This window comes from Hesperophylax consimilis, chromosome 3 (assembly GCF_061612785.1).
Source record: "Hesperophylax consimilis isolate HC1 chromosome 3, BYU_Hcon_1.0, whole genome shotgun sequence".
NCBI lineage: Eukaryota > Metazoa > Arthropoda > Insecta > Trichoptera > Limnephilidae > Hesperophylax > Hesperophylax consimilis.
In genome coordinates this window covers 24581060-24594781 of record NC_142838.1, presented here as the reverse complement: position 1 = coordinate 24594781, position 13722 = coordinate 24581060, and the positions used below count along the sequence as shown (strand labels likewise).

General features: G+C 33.7%; 1 protein-coding gene across 1 annotated transcript; it reads left to right on the top strand.

Annotated features, from left to right (window-relative positions):
• Positions 1–640: 640 nt before the first annotated feature.
• On the top strand, positions 641–13569 carry Sc2 (trans-2,3-enoyl-CoA reductase Sc2). The gene is made up of 5 exons (XM_089650985.1): positions 641–780; positions 858–1213; positions 2515–2731; positions 10863–11055; positions 12971–13569. The coding sequence occupies exons 1-5, from the start codon at positions 775–777 to the stop codon at positions 13096–13098; spliced, it is 900 nt and encodes a 299-aa protein (XP_089507111.1). The 5' UTR covers positions 641–774; the 3' UTR covers positions 13099–13569.
• Positions 13570–13722: the final 153 nt, after the last annotated feature.

Below are 13722 nucleotides of genomic sequence, written 5' to 3'. Positions count from 1 at the left end.
AATACTACCAAAAAATATATAAACGCAAGTTGACCAACATGAGAACTCAACACCGGGTTTATTTTTAATTAAATGTTCAGTTCTTACCTACCAAGGTCCCAAGAATTTTTTTTTTTTTTTTCAAAAAGAAAGACAAACATTCCCGGGTTACGAATAACCTGACTTATGAATAACAAGTACATTCAAATCATTTTTGACTATCGTGTACTATATAATATTTAGATTTCATATTAGACGGTAACGTTGCATTATTCAACAAAATTATAAAATTTTTAGCAAGCAATGTACTACTGAAATGAAAAACGATTTTTCTCAATTTCATTAAAGTTAGTAGAAAACTTTGTATTTTTTTAGCTATAAATTTATGTGAAAGGTAAAAGCCAACCTCTGACGAAAATTGGCATATATAAACTATTCTCGAGAGGTCATCAGAAGAAGAAATAAATTTATAAACATGACAACTGGCAACCCCATATCTGGAGAACTCAATCAATATATTCATAATAGTGAAAATATATACACCTCACAAAAAGTTTTTCGGTATTTTACGCACTTATTGATTTCGATGCTCTGGTGATTATTTTTTTCCTGAAATACCGTTGATTTTTACTTGACATTGCCTACTTCAGAGTGGATTCAACGAAGTCTACAGGTGAACAAAGTTCTCTACCGATGCCAAATCGTCAATCTTCACAAATCTTCACAATAATATTTCCGGCTTATTTTGTGTTGTGAAGTTATTTGGTCAGTGCTTCTGAAAAAAACTAACTGGAAATGGAGGTAAATAAATGACAATGCTTATTAGAATATTTCACGGTTTATTATGTTAAAATTCATATAACTTTTTCCTTACACAGATCGAAATTATGAACGTTTTTGGATCCAAATCCATCGGACGTATTCATGTGCACCCCGAAGAAACTATTCAAGATGTGAAGGAGAAAATATGTGTATTAAAAAAGAGCCTTCTACCTGATCGTCAATCCATTCGTATGGAAGTCAAAGGCAAAGCATTGAAAGATTCTGACGTCCTCAAAGCCCTGGGCGTTTCAAACTTAGGAAAGTTATACGTGAAGGATCTAGGACCACAAATTTCTTGGAAGACAGTTTTTCTTGTTGAGTATGCTGGACCCCTGGCTGTTTATTTGTGGATGTACCAGAGGCCGTGGCTCTTCTATGGAGATGTGTCTTCCCCCATGAGCACAGTTGCCAAGTAAGTGGTTGATAGATACATCATTATAATTATTTGTAAGGAAGGTACAGACAATATGGTTCAATAAGGCATACAAAAATTATTCCCATAAATTTAAAAGGAATGTTTAAACCTAGGTCTTTTTAAAACTTCTGGGAGTCATGGCTATAACACATTATTATACATATAATAACAACCTTACACTCTGTACACTTTTACCATATCTTCCTATATCACCATTGTCGAATGGCCTCAATGACACTAGTTCCTCAGGGCATCTTATGTTGATATACCGGTAAAATAGGCATAGCATTTTTCCACCTGTCTGCTCCAATGCTTGCAATCTGACCATTTTATATCAATATTGATTACAAACAACTTTCTTAACTTAAATGGATAGTTTCATCTTTTGGAAGAATTTTCCATCCATTCATTTAGGTCAAGAAGAAAGTATTTTATTGCTCAGATAGTCGATACAAAAATAATTACAAGATATGTGGGTACTAGACAAAAAAACTAATAAAGTTCTTATTTAAAAATAATAAATTGAATATTCTAAAACACTTTTTTAGCGCAATTATTCTACAGGAAAAAATTTTGTACAATCATACTGTATTAATAATGCATGAAGCTTAAATGTAATTAACCTGCCAATCATGGCCTTGGCTCACCTTTGTTCGATAGTACCAACCCAGTGAATGCTTTGCTTATGTAATGTTGACCTTTAGCACCTTATTTAAAGTGTTTTTCAAACTATTTGCTGTACTTATACCAATGGCTATAATTCACTACACAAATTGCACAGAGTAAAATGTTTTGGTCAAGATTTATAAATATTAAGAGAGGTTTTAATAAATGTTGTTTTTTTTTACAAATCCCAATAGTTATAATTTTAAATCACCTAAATCATATATTTTTGTGCCATGTTGCACTTCCAAGAAAAGTGGCTAAATCGGGTAAGCCGATTTGCCCTGTAGTTAATTTGTAGTAAATTCTACCCTGTAGTTATTTGTACTACAGCCACTACAGGTGATGTTCTTAAATCCACCTCCGATGATATTAACTTTATATGTGTATTTTATATTGCACAACAGATAACAAAGAAAAACCAATGAATATGAAATAGTTTCTATAACAATTTTGTGTCACTTTGTATCTATGCAACGAAGGGTATTTCAAAAATAGAATATCCACTGTAATATAAAAAAAAATAGCAGAATAATTAATATTTTTGCTCTAAACAATGAAATTAATGTTGAAGTAGTACCGTGTAGAAATGGAATGTAGCGCCCTGACGATGAATTAATATTCTTTACTTGCAGTGCGGCTGCTGCTTGCTGGACGGTTCACTATGCAAAGCGTTTGCTGGAAACCATCTTCGTCCATCGCTTCTCACATGCCACCATGCCGCTGCGGAACCTGTTCAAGAACTGCTCCTACTACTGGATGTTCACCCTGTATGTGGCCTACCATTTGAATCACCCCCTATTCACTCCCCCCGGGCAATTGCAGTTCTATATTGGTCTGGCCGGCTTCGTGGTAAGATATTCAACATACCTATGGTTTGTTTATTATTAAAACGGTTTTAACTTCATTCAGCAATCCTTGCAAAGTTGTCGAGTTGGGCCATGAACCATTATTAGTATGAAACCGCACACACAAAAGTATATTTCACTCATGCTACTGCAAATCGCATCTACGCCCAGCAAAGCCCTGCTTTTTTCTACATTCACACGAAACTCATAACTTTTGTTGGCTTCACCGCTTTGATATTCTGATGAGTTTGGTTGTAGCTCACCGACAGTCGGCACGATTCCATTCCATATCTCCCTTATCTACAGTTTAACCACATTCGTGACCGCTTTTATAATCTTAACTATGAAACAAAATTTATAGCAGCCAAAAATCTTGCCCCGGTGTCACTTCGATCCTTAGTCACCATCTTTAGTGTTAAATGCCGAAGATCATTATTTAAGGTTCAACGTTTCCGAGGAAACTTGTGCAATAATCATAAATGTCATAATAAGCAAAGCAAAAAGTTTATAAGCTCCCCTGTAAAATGATGTTTTTGTGAACATCAACCACTTGCGCATTTTACATTTCACTTCGCCCGAGATTTGATTTGAAAAGTATGGATATAAATATAATAAACATTGATATTCATTATTATTTTTGCTTTATAGTTAGGACAGGAAAAATATTAAACTAACCCAATTTAAAGTAAAAACAATCTTAATGCGATGCAATGCGAATAGGGATTGCGATCCCGCAGCTGATTCAATCCCATGGGATTGATATGCGGAATTACTCAATCCCACGCAGGATCACGCGGGATTCCGCATCTTTGAAATTATGTTATAAAATTAAATTGAAACTACAGATTTTGTGTAAAAATCAATTTTTTTAAACATTTCTTACATTAAGCAACAGCAATTATTTGTTTTCTATTAATTAAGTATAAGTAATTAGTAATCTGTTTTCTTAGATTCATCTTTAAATGTTTGGCATAGTTTAATAGTTTTGTTTAATTTTACCCTTACTCCTAACAACAGTTTTATATTTTTAATTCAGTCTTATTCATATAATGACTAATAATCAAATCACAACTTTCTCTTAGATGCTATTACTCTGATATCAACCTATGGTGATAACTTTTGAAAATACGCTCTTAAGAAGCAAATGGCATTTATTGTATCATCTCCGAGCCTGCTTCTGAGTGAACTGCAAATATATCCTGATGCTGAAAACGCTCTCTCGACTTCTACGCTAGTAAGCTGAACCGTCAGGATATATTCATAGGCGAGCGTCAGGTCTGATACCATCGGACTCAAAGAACGTCATTTATTTTCTTCAAAATTTTCTCAAAATCCTTTTGTTTGTTATCTGGCTTTTTCTTAAATATTTATTTTTCTTGTTGAAGCTGTTTTTCTAATTCTTCTTTTAGCGTTAGAGTAGGATCTGTATCAGTAGCAGATGTTCCAGCTATAGGTGTATTTTCGAAGACGTCATCTGCATATGTTTCATCGTCTTGAACTACGACTCTTTCTATTATTTTTTTTATTTCTTGGCGTATTGCAACTTTCTTTGGCATGAAGAATGTATAAGTACGATCTGTATTTTTGACTTCTTCGTCGTACTTTTTCGGATTTTGCAAATAAATCAAAACTCCTGTTAAATCAATGCGGCATTCTTGAATACGTTCATGTAAAGTCTGTGACAACTGGTTACTCAACACCGTGTTTTGTTGTTGCAATTTATCCAAAATAAATCGAACTGTGTCCGCAGTTATAAGCGTTGACTCTCGCCTACAAAGTGCCTCGACTCCTAATTTAAAAGGCTGCAAGTTAGCAATGAGATCTTCTGAGATCGCTGAATTTAATCTCAGATTCAATATCGATTAATGCCTTTATCAATCGCTATCACCGTCGCCTTTACTCTCTTTCTCAGGACTCTGAGTTACAATGGACTTAGACATGATTCATTTACTTGTTACCTGCAAATATTAAATAAAGTTTAACCCCTTCAGTAATTATTTAAAAATTAAAAAAGGAAAAAAAAACACCTTTTTTTTATCAATGAATTTTATTTACTCAAAATATATATCCTCATATAAAAGCCATTTCGGACCCAAAATGGGACTGAATATTGATGTTGTGGTGCATAGTGTGAGAAAATAATAAAAAATTTTCTTTAGTATGAATTCCGAATTCTAGCCGCCCGAGTATACTCGGGCGTGGTCCTTAAGAGGTTAATGTAAGTATAGATTTAGATTCATTTATTTCCTTTTTACACCATTAAAATTGATTTCTATCATCGATAACCATATCCAAATAACAAAAACAAAAACCGCTTTAAGTCATAATGTTTCACGCAACATTACGACATTATATTGCTATTTATGGCACAATCTGCTTTTAAAATAAAACAAAACAAAACTAAATCAAAAACATTAAAATTTAGGTACTTACGTTAAACGCCGGACGGTGAATATGAAAACACTCGTCACCTACAGAAAGACGTGCGCAGCGCAGTGCCATTTATGAACAACTGATAGGACAGCCCGCCAACCGTCCGCTAGTCGGCGGCGCGGCGCGCTGTTCTGAACGGCAACGTCGTGCTCGTGTTACTCTCAATTTACGCGAAAGTTTTAGTGCCAAATTTTTAATTTGTGGGATCCGCGCTTTGAAGGTGCGGGATCCAGCAGATTAATGAAAGCAGCGGAATCCCGCAGGAATGTGTCATCCCGTTTTGCGGGATTGCAATCCCTAAATGCGAAGTAATGCAAAATCATTTGTTGTTGGTTTGAAAAATTGATTGCTTACAAATATTATAGAAGATTCAATTAAATACTGCGGATAGAACACAACTTGGCCTTATAAATAATCAAGCATTTTTTTGTGTTTTTATAAGATCAGAAAAAATAAAGCATCAGGCCTAAAAAAATACTTTTATTTGCAAAATCTCATACTGATGAACGCCTTTTTATATATGGATATATTTTCATTGTACAATGTGGCAAATTAAATCTTTTCAATATTCGTATCTGAACTTAAGCTACGCGGGCCGCAACACTATACTGGTCAGTGTTGCCAACGGTGTGAGCTTGATTCCCCCTTTTATTATTCGAAATCCATGGGGGGGGGGGGTTGTTAGAGAATTTCTGTAAAACATAATACTTCCCCACAAAAAATATTTGAAATCCATGAGGAGGGGGGGGGTTGTTACAGAACTTCGCTGAAAAAAAATTCCGCACAGCCAAAAACATCAAAACAATTTTTCGAAATCCATTGGGGGGGGGGGGGGGTAGCTACGGAATTCCACTTTCGAAAATTTCCGACCGCAAAAAAAATTATATCAAATAGATATATAAATATAAGTTCAAGAGGTTTTTGTTATGTTTAGTAGCCTAAATGGCGATACATCGCCTTCGTTGGTAGTAACACTGGTAACCATTTAACTTTGGAACTGTCAAAAATTTATGTGTTGCCACGAGCAAAATTATTTGCGATCATATTTGTCTGTCAAATCTTTGTTTTTTAGAGATAGATCTAGCGTGTGCAGTTATGGTGTGCAGTAGCAACACTCTTATATTATATAGATAGTTTATCATACTTATACTATCCTCTTCGGGTTTCAATGTCTGTACTTCAAAGTCGTAATTAATCTCAAATTAACGTGATATAGAATGCCAGATTTTGTAAATCATGTTCCTGATATTAAATGTATTGAGGGCCGCATAAAATAGCTCGGCGGGCCGCATGCGGCCCGCGGGCTGCAGGTTGAGTATGACTGTTCTACATGATGGTAGAAGTAAAAAAGATAAATATCTTTTAGAAATTCCGTTTGTTTATTTTCCCATACAAAAATATTTTGTCATAGAAGTATACATATTTGACAAAAAATTCAACATTTTTTCCTAAAAACTACCTTAAAACCTTGGAATTTCGAAAAAAATTATTTTCCATTTTTACTTCTAAAATCATTTAGAATCACCCCCCAAAGTTAACGCACTTTACCCCCCAGACACACAGTATACAATTATAATTATTCACAATCACAATTTAATATTAGAATTAGAGAATCAAATCACCATAAATCAAAAATGTTAACTTTTTAATAATTATTAATTTTATTTATAAATTAAATGAAAACGACTTTCCGTTTTTGAAGAACTCCATATACGTTTGCAATAATGAATATTATTTTCATACTTAAAACAATGTGATTTTTTTTAAATTCCGCCTGGATGTAATTATTTTTACCTTGACACTGGCAGAGAACATAAATACAGTCGAACTTGATTATAACGATCACGGCAATAGTGAGTTCATGGCTATAATCATATTTTATTTCAGGCTTCATGAAATACCGAATAAATAATTTAGTCAACACAATTTCTGAATACGTTGGTCTGAAAAAATAGTTAGGAATTATTCTCTAAGTGAGTGACAAACAAAGGGGCGGCATAGAGCTGCGGTTAGCTGCCGGGCACACAACGGCGGATGGCGGGTATTTCCTATCCCATTAGGAACAAATTCATATTCATGTAGGTAGCTAGTTATGAGTACCCACATCCCTGCACGGGGTAATTTTATTATTTATAGGCATCAGCTTTTTCAGCAGAGGGGCCGCTTTGCCTATTTTTCAATTGATGTTTTTTTGTTTTCATTGAGGGGGAGGGGGTTGACAGCGAAATGTAAGAGTTAAGGTTTCTGTTGATTTTTTTGAATTTCGTGTTATGCAAACTGGTTTTTCAAATTTGGTTCTATTTAGGAAATGCAGCGTAAATTAACCAAAACTCTATAAAAAAATGTTCTCAGCCCGGGTTTTCAAGAATTACCCCAAACATTTAGATTGTTCTCTACAGCCAAATGTCCTGTATGAAATTGTCATGCGGGTCTTTAGAATGGGGCCTCGGGTTGTGCATCACTGGTTTGTGACAAGTAAAATTGTACACCCGAAAACCAAAACAATCCCGCAAGCTAGTTATTTATGACAAGTACGCACAAGGTAATAAAATAGACAATTTACTGATATTTTTCTTGGAAGCCTTAAACCAGGTGATGATAGTTATAATGCGTTGATTGTTTTGCAGAGGAAATGAAGAAGCATGAAAGCGAAATATTTAAAACAATCATTGATAATAAATTTGAGTAATATAAGTGTATTTTTCTAATTTATTTTTTTATTAACACATTGTCTTCGGGACACGGCATTTGCCGTTTTTCGCGGACTGTCGGTCAATTGCGGGACACGGCAAATGCCGTTTTTGTCTACTGTCGGTTTTTGGCGGGAAACGGCAATATACGGGTTTGTTATCAGCGTGAAATAAAACGCCTCGAAGGGTAATTTGCTACCTGGGTGCTAGGCGACAGCCTGTTGACGTTATTTGATATGCCTTGTCCAGATTGGCTAGTGTGCCGCTTGTAAAGGCGTCGCCACAAATCTAGAGCTTTTGTGCGATCTCAATCTCCAGTTTAGTTTGAGTCATTTCACGCATTGGACTATTTTTCATACCACTCGCACTGTTTTGTTTACTGTTTGGTATTTTATTATTTGAATATATTAGCATTGTATGGGACTTTATCCCTACAAAAATTATTTTTAATTTTTATTTACTCAATTGTCATTGTTGTTATATGCAAGCATATACTTGGAGGAATTTATGTGATACATGCACTTACAGTGTGTGATGGATTATCAACATATGAAGTGTACTGATTCCTTGAAAGAATAAATACTATGATTCATAAGTGGAATGGGCTCTTCAATTAGGCGAGGCAACCGCAAAAGACTCTTTTTTGACAAGAAGCAATTAAACTTATGAGTTATTAAGTGTTCGCCTTCGGCCTTAGGCGACACTGTTCAATATTTACGCGATCAGATTTCACACAACCAGCGATTGTAAAATTGCGGGCATGGCAAATATATATTATTATTTATTATATAACTATATGATATGAATAAACATGTTATCTTTTACATGGAATACTCAAATATTGAATATTGAATGCTATTTACTAAATTAATATCAGGTTTTTATATTCAGCTTTGAAATGTGGTGAAATTATGATGTAATCAAAGCAATTATAATTTATTTTTGATGATCAAATGTCATATCTGATTTCTTTGAAAATTTCAATCGAAAATATTATTTGGTTTAGAAATTGTGTCAATTTCAAGAAAGCGACATATTTTTGCGCTAATCGCGAAAAACACCTGCTATAGGCTAGAGTCTATTGTTTGAAGCGCCCGACTACAATGTGTTAAGTTACGTGGTTGAATTAACAATTTAAACACAAAATATGTTACCATATGAAATGGGCTTGGTTTTTTCACCAAGATCCAATATTTACCACCACGCTATGTTGGTACATGCCTACTAACTAATGATCCTTGCCCTTTCAGTTTTTTGCTTGCAGTATATTATTTGTAAGTCAAAAAGTAACACATATTTGTTTATTTCTATGGGGCACATTTATTTATAAACAATTTCTCGTGTTCTCAATCCAGGGTACATAAGCATTTAATAATATGTAATAAATAATAATGAGTTTGCTAGTAACAATAATATTATTATGAAACAATGTATATGACACAAAGTGAAGAGTAGAAGAAGACCGAGGAAGACATGGCACGATCAAGTGAACCAAATATTTGAGTCGGGTTTCATCACGAGTCGGACGCATTATTGTTTAATTTTACATTAGCACCATACGGGAGGCCCTGAGGAAAAAAAAATTCTCTCAGGGCCTATGTCATTTTTGGGAATGCTGTGTGTAAAGTCTTTTTATTGAAAAGAAAGGAAGAAGAGGAAGTTCTGGGAAGGAAAGGGGTATGAGGGGTTGTTGGATTCTGGGGGTCAATGTGTCCAGGAGTGACGGACATATGAATCCATCCCTCCCCCTGCGGTACAAGGAGATAGGTCGAGAGAGTCCGGCTGAAGAGGTCAAAAGGTCTCCCTCAACCAGTTTCCCTCCGATTCGCCCCACCACGCAGTAGGTGGATAAACGCATCCGCCACCAAGACCTAGACAAACCTCATCCCTGCTAAGTCATTAAACGTAGCGAACCACTAACCTGCCTATATTGCAGGGTGCGTATTTCAGTTACCAGACACTAACATTCACATAAATGGGATGAATAATAAATACTTTTGCTAATGCAATTACTTGATTATTATCAGTGATATGACAATGGATTAGTTATTTGTGCCAATCTCATTTTTAGTACTAAAATATGTATAATAATATTGGTTGTTTTCGAGTGTGGCATGCAAACAGAATGTATGAGAATTGTTGCTCGGACATCACCTTAAAGGGATACTGAGGGTGTTGTTTCTGCTATCGTGGTACGAGAACACGCCGTCAGATGGAATGCAGGAAAACACTTCTTCTTCTTGACATATAAATTTATTAATTCACAATATAATTCCAGAGAATCTTATTTTCCTCTGCTCAAACTTAAACTGAAAGAAATAAAAGTCAAGTTTCTTTTATTCTTCATGGTTTTCTCTAGGTTTACATAAACCTAGTAATTATCTCACGACTGACTGCGTAGGTACGCATGTACCTACCAGTTATTTCAACACTAGCTCCTGCGTAGGTACGCCTGTATTTAAACTAAATTCTTGAAGGACATATTACAAAAATAAAGATGTTCCACCCGCTCGTCGGAAAACAACATTCTTAAACATAAAAAATAATGCACTTAACTATCCTAAATGATACAAACGTGACTTAAACAATACAAATATTTTAAAGGAATTATTTTAAGGGAGATGAAACTTTATTTGGGGTTTTTATTACTATGGGACAGGGGTGGGAAAGATATTGGAAAATATTTTTAGGCATAATGGTTTAACTAGGGTCATCATAAAATAGAGAGCGAACAACTCTATTTGAAAGCTGCCGCCGCTTGAAGTAAAATGTCACGAATTCTTAAATCATAAATTATACACAAACAAGACAATATCTTTATAAAAATACCAGGCCAATGAATTGTTTTATTGTAGGGTCGAATCTGCAAATGTGGGAAACTACACTAACTTTGCAAATACGAACTGTGGGAATGGGCCTGAAGGCTAAATTTTATTGAGCAATATGTAAAAGTCGCATTCTGGAAGATCCAGGTGTAGTTAGCATTTTAATAATATTTTATTTATTTTCTAGGTCTGTGAGTTGGGAAACCTCAGCACCCACATTCTGCTGAGGAACCTCCGCCCCTCCGGTTCCACTGTGCGCAAGATCCCGGTGCCAGATTCGAACCCTCTCACCTGCCTATTCGACTTTGTCTCCTGCCCCAATTATTTCTATGAGTTTGGAGCTTGGGCTTCCTTCACCGTGATGACCCAATGCATTCCAGGTATAAAGGCTAGCTTTTAAATTCTTCCACATGTATTTGATCCTTTCACTGTTTTCCAGTTAATAATGTAGTGTTTGGTGCACCAACTTGTGGTGGACTGAATCCTATTTGTAATACTTCTTGCAGAGATTCTGTGGATGTCTCGTGTAATATAATGATTGGTCTAGATTGTAGGTACTGGTACATGTTACTTTGTAGGAAGCTACCGTTAAAAAGACATGAAACAAAAGTAAACCTACCCATTTATACTAGTAGGCATAATCATGATGTCTCTTTCATTCATTACAAATAATAAAACATGATATATAAAAAAAGATCTTAAGCTTTTGGCCAGTATGCTACAAAAGAAAATAATAATCTCGCTTTGCGAATTTTGTGAAATAAATAACACAAGTTAAATTACATAGCCGCTAGAAAATAACATTAGTTAAATTACATAGGCGCAAGAAAATAACACATGTTAAATTACATGGGCGCCCTAAAATAACACTAGTTAAATTACATGGGTACTAGAAAATAATACAAGTTAAATTACATTATATTCTTACACTAAACATATCGAAAACAAAATTCACAACGTACAGCATAACTAACACAGGACAGCCAAAAAACAATACAAACACCATAAAAATACACTAATGCATAAACACCAACATCTGCGATTGCCCCCCTCTAGAAAAAACAGAACAAATAAAGTATCTAGGAATCGTAATTGACCATAATCTTAGATGGACACATCATATCAAACAAATCACAAATAGGCTCCTCAGAACAATACACATTTTCCTAAATATAAGAAACATATATAAAATAAAACAATTGAAAACAATATATTTTGCACTATGCCAATCAATAATAGAATATGGAATAATTGCTTGGGGAGGAGCAACAAACGCAGCTATCACTCAAATAGAAATCGCACAGAAAACGATATTAAAGGTAATACTCAAAAAACATAAACTAACCGACACAGACCAAATATTTAAAAGCTGTGACGTACTTGATATACGCCAATTATATGTTAAAACACTACTAAACTACATTTTCGACCAAAAAAACAAACCCCAACAAACACAAAATATCACTAATAGACCGGTCAGACAAGCGTACAAAGAAAACATAAAAACTCCGACGGTAAACACTACCTTTGGACAAAGACACCATAAATACCACGCCATTAAAGCATTCAACAGTCTTCCACTTGAAACAAAAATTGAGGAAAATAAAAATAAATTCAAATTTAAAATTAAAAAATGGATTAAAGAACAAAAAGACAATATTACCAAAATTCTATGACATAAAATAATAAAACATATACACACAACACAAAAAAAAAAATATTAAACACGCAACACGCACAAACACATAAATCATTATAAATGCCGATTTACATTCTCTTTTAATATTTTTCTTTTAGTGTGATAATTATATTTTAATTTTTAATATTTATTTTTAGTTTAAATTTATCTTTATTTTAATGTTGTTTTTCTTTTTTGTAAATGTATAAATTCTTATATTATAAAATGGGGGCCTCAGCACGGGTAAACAACCCAGTGAGGCTAACATTACTGAATTAAAATATGAAATATTGTAAAATAATGTATCAACAATAAAAATTTTAAAAAAATGGGCACAAGAAAATAACACAAGTTAAATTATTTGGGCGCCAGAAAATAACACTACTTAAATTACATGGGTACTAGAAAATAACACATATTAAATTACATGGGCGCTAGAAAATAACTTAAATTAAATTACATGGGTGCTAAAAAATAACATAAGTTAAATTACATGGGCGGTAGAAAATAACACAAGTTAAATTACATGGGCGCTAGAAAATAACACTAGTTAAATTACCTTTAAACTACTTTGCCTTTGTATATATGACCTGAACTGATGTAATTGTTTTTTTCAGCTGGAATTTTCGCACTGGCTGGAGTTTTCCAAATGTCAATGTGGGCCCTTGGAAAGCATCGTAATTACAAAAAGGAATTTTCCAACTACCCCAAAGGAAGGAAAGCTATTTTCCCATTTTTGCTTTAACTACTTTTAAATCTTTTTAATTTTCTGTTAATCCCTGTTGAGGTATTTTTTTAAGCTACAAGACTTAATTATTGTTATTTAGTCAATTAATATAAGAACAATTAGAAATTATATTTTGGTGGTTGTCAAGGATTAATAAATAATTAGGTTTATGCTGCCCTGCTTCTGCCAACCTTTTATAAATACAAAAGAAAAACAATCACTCTATTTAGAGGCGAATGGCTATTTCTTTCTAATCATTAATTTATAATTCAATATCGTTGTCATCTTTACATTTGCAATATTATGTATTTAAATAATACACAACCAGTGTGACTAGTCTTGCCTTTTTATTTGCTCAATTAGAGATATTATTTAATTATTAAATATTATCACAGGTTTTTTTTAATAATGTGGCATTTAATAATTTATTTCAACTAAATACTTTTTGTATTGTTATTTCTGTACAAAATGCAGGCCAAACTATTTATTAATTTAGTTTATTTCTCATAATTGAATATGGTCCATGAAAAGATAATAAAATGAATCAATATGTATTGTGTCATTCCAAAAATAAAAAAAATGTTGAATTCGTTGAATCGTTTTTTATTTATCATAATCAAAATACACAGGTATATTATTCTC

What these genes read in the sequence shown, in the direction of transcription:
- Sc2 (XM_089650985.1), top strand. An exon ending in CCCATGAGCACAGTTGCCAA is followed by an intron (nt 1,214 to 2,514) that starts GTAAGTGGTTGA and finishes CTTTACTTGCAG; the next exon opens with TGCGGCTGCTGCTTGCTGGA. An exon ending in TTGGTCTGGCCGGCTTCGTG is followed by an intron (nt 2,732 to 10,862) that starts GTAAGATATTCA and finishes TTTATTTTCTAG; the next exon opens with GTCTGTGAGTTGGGAAACCT.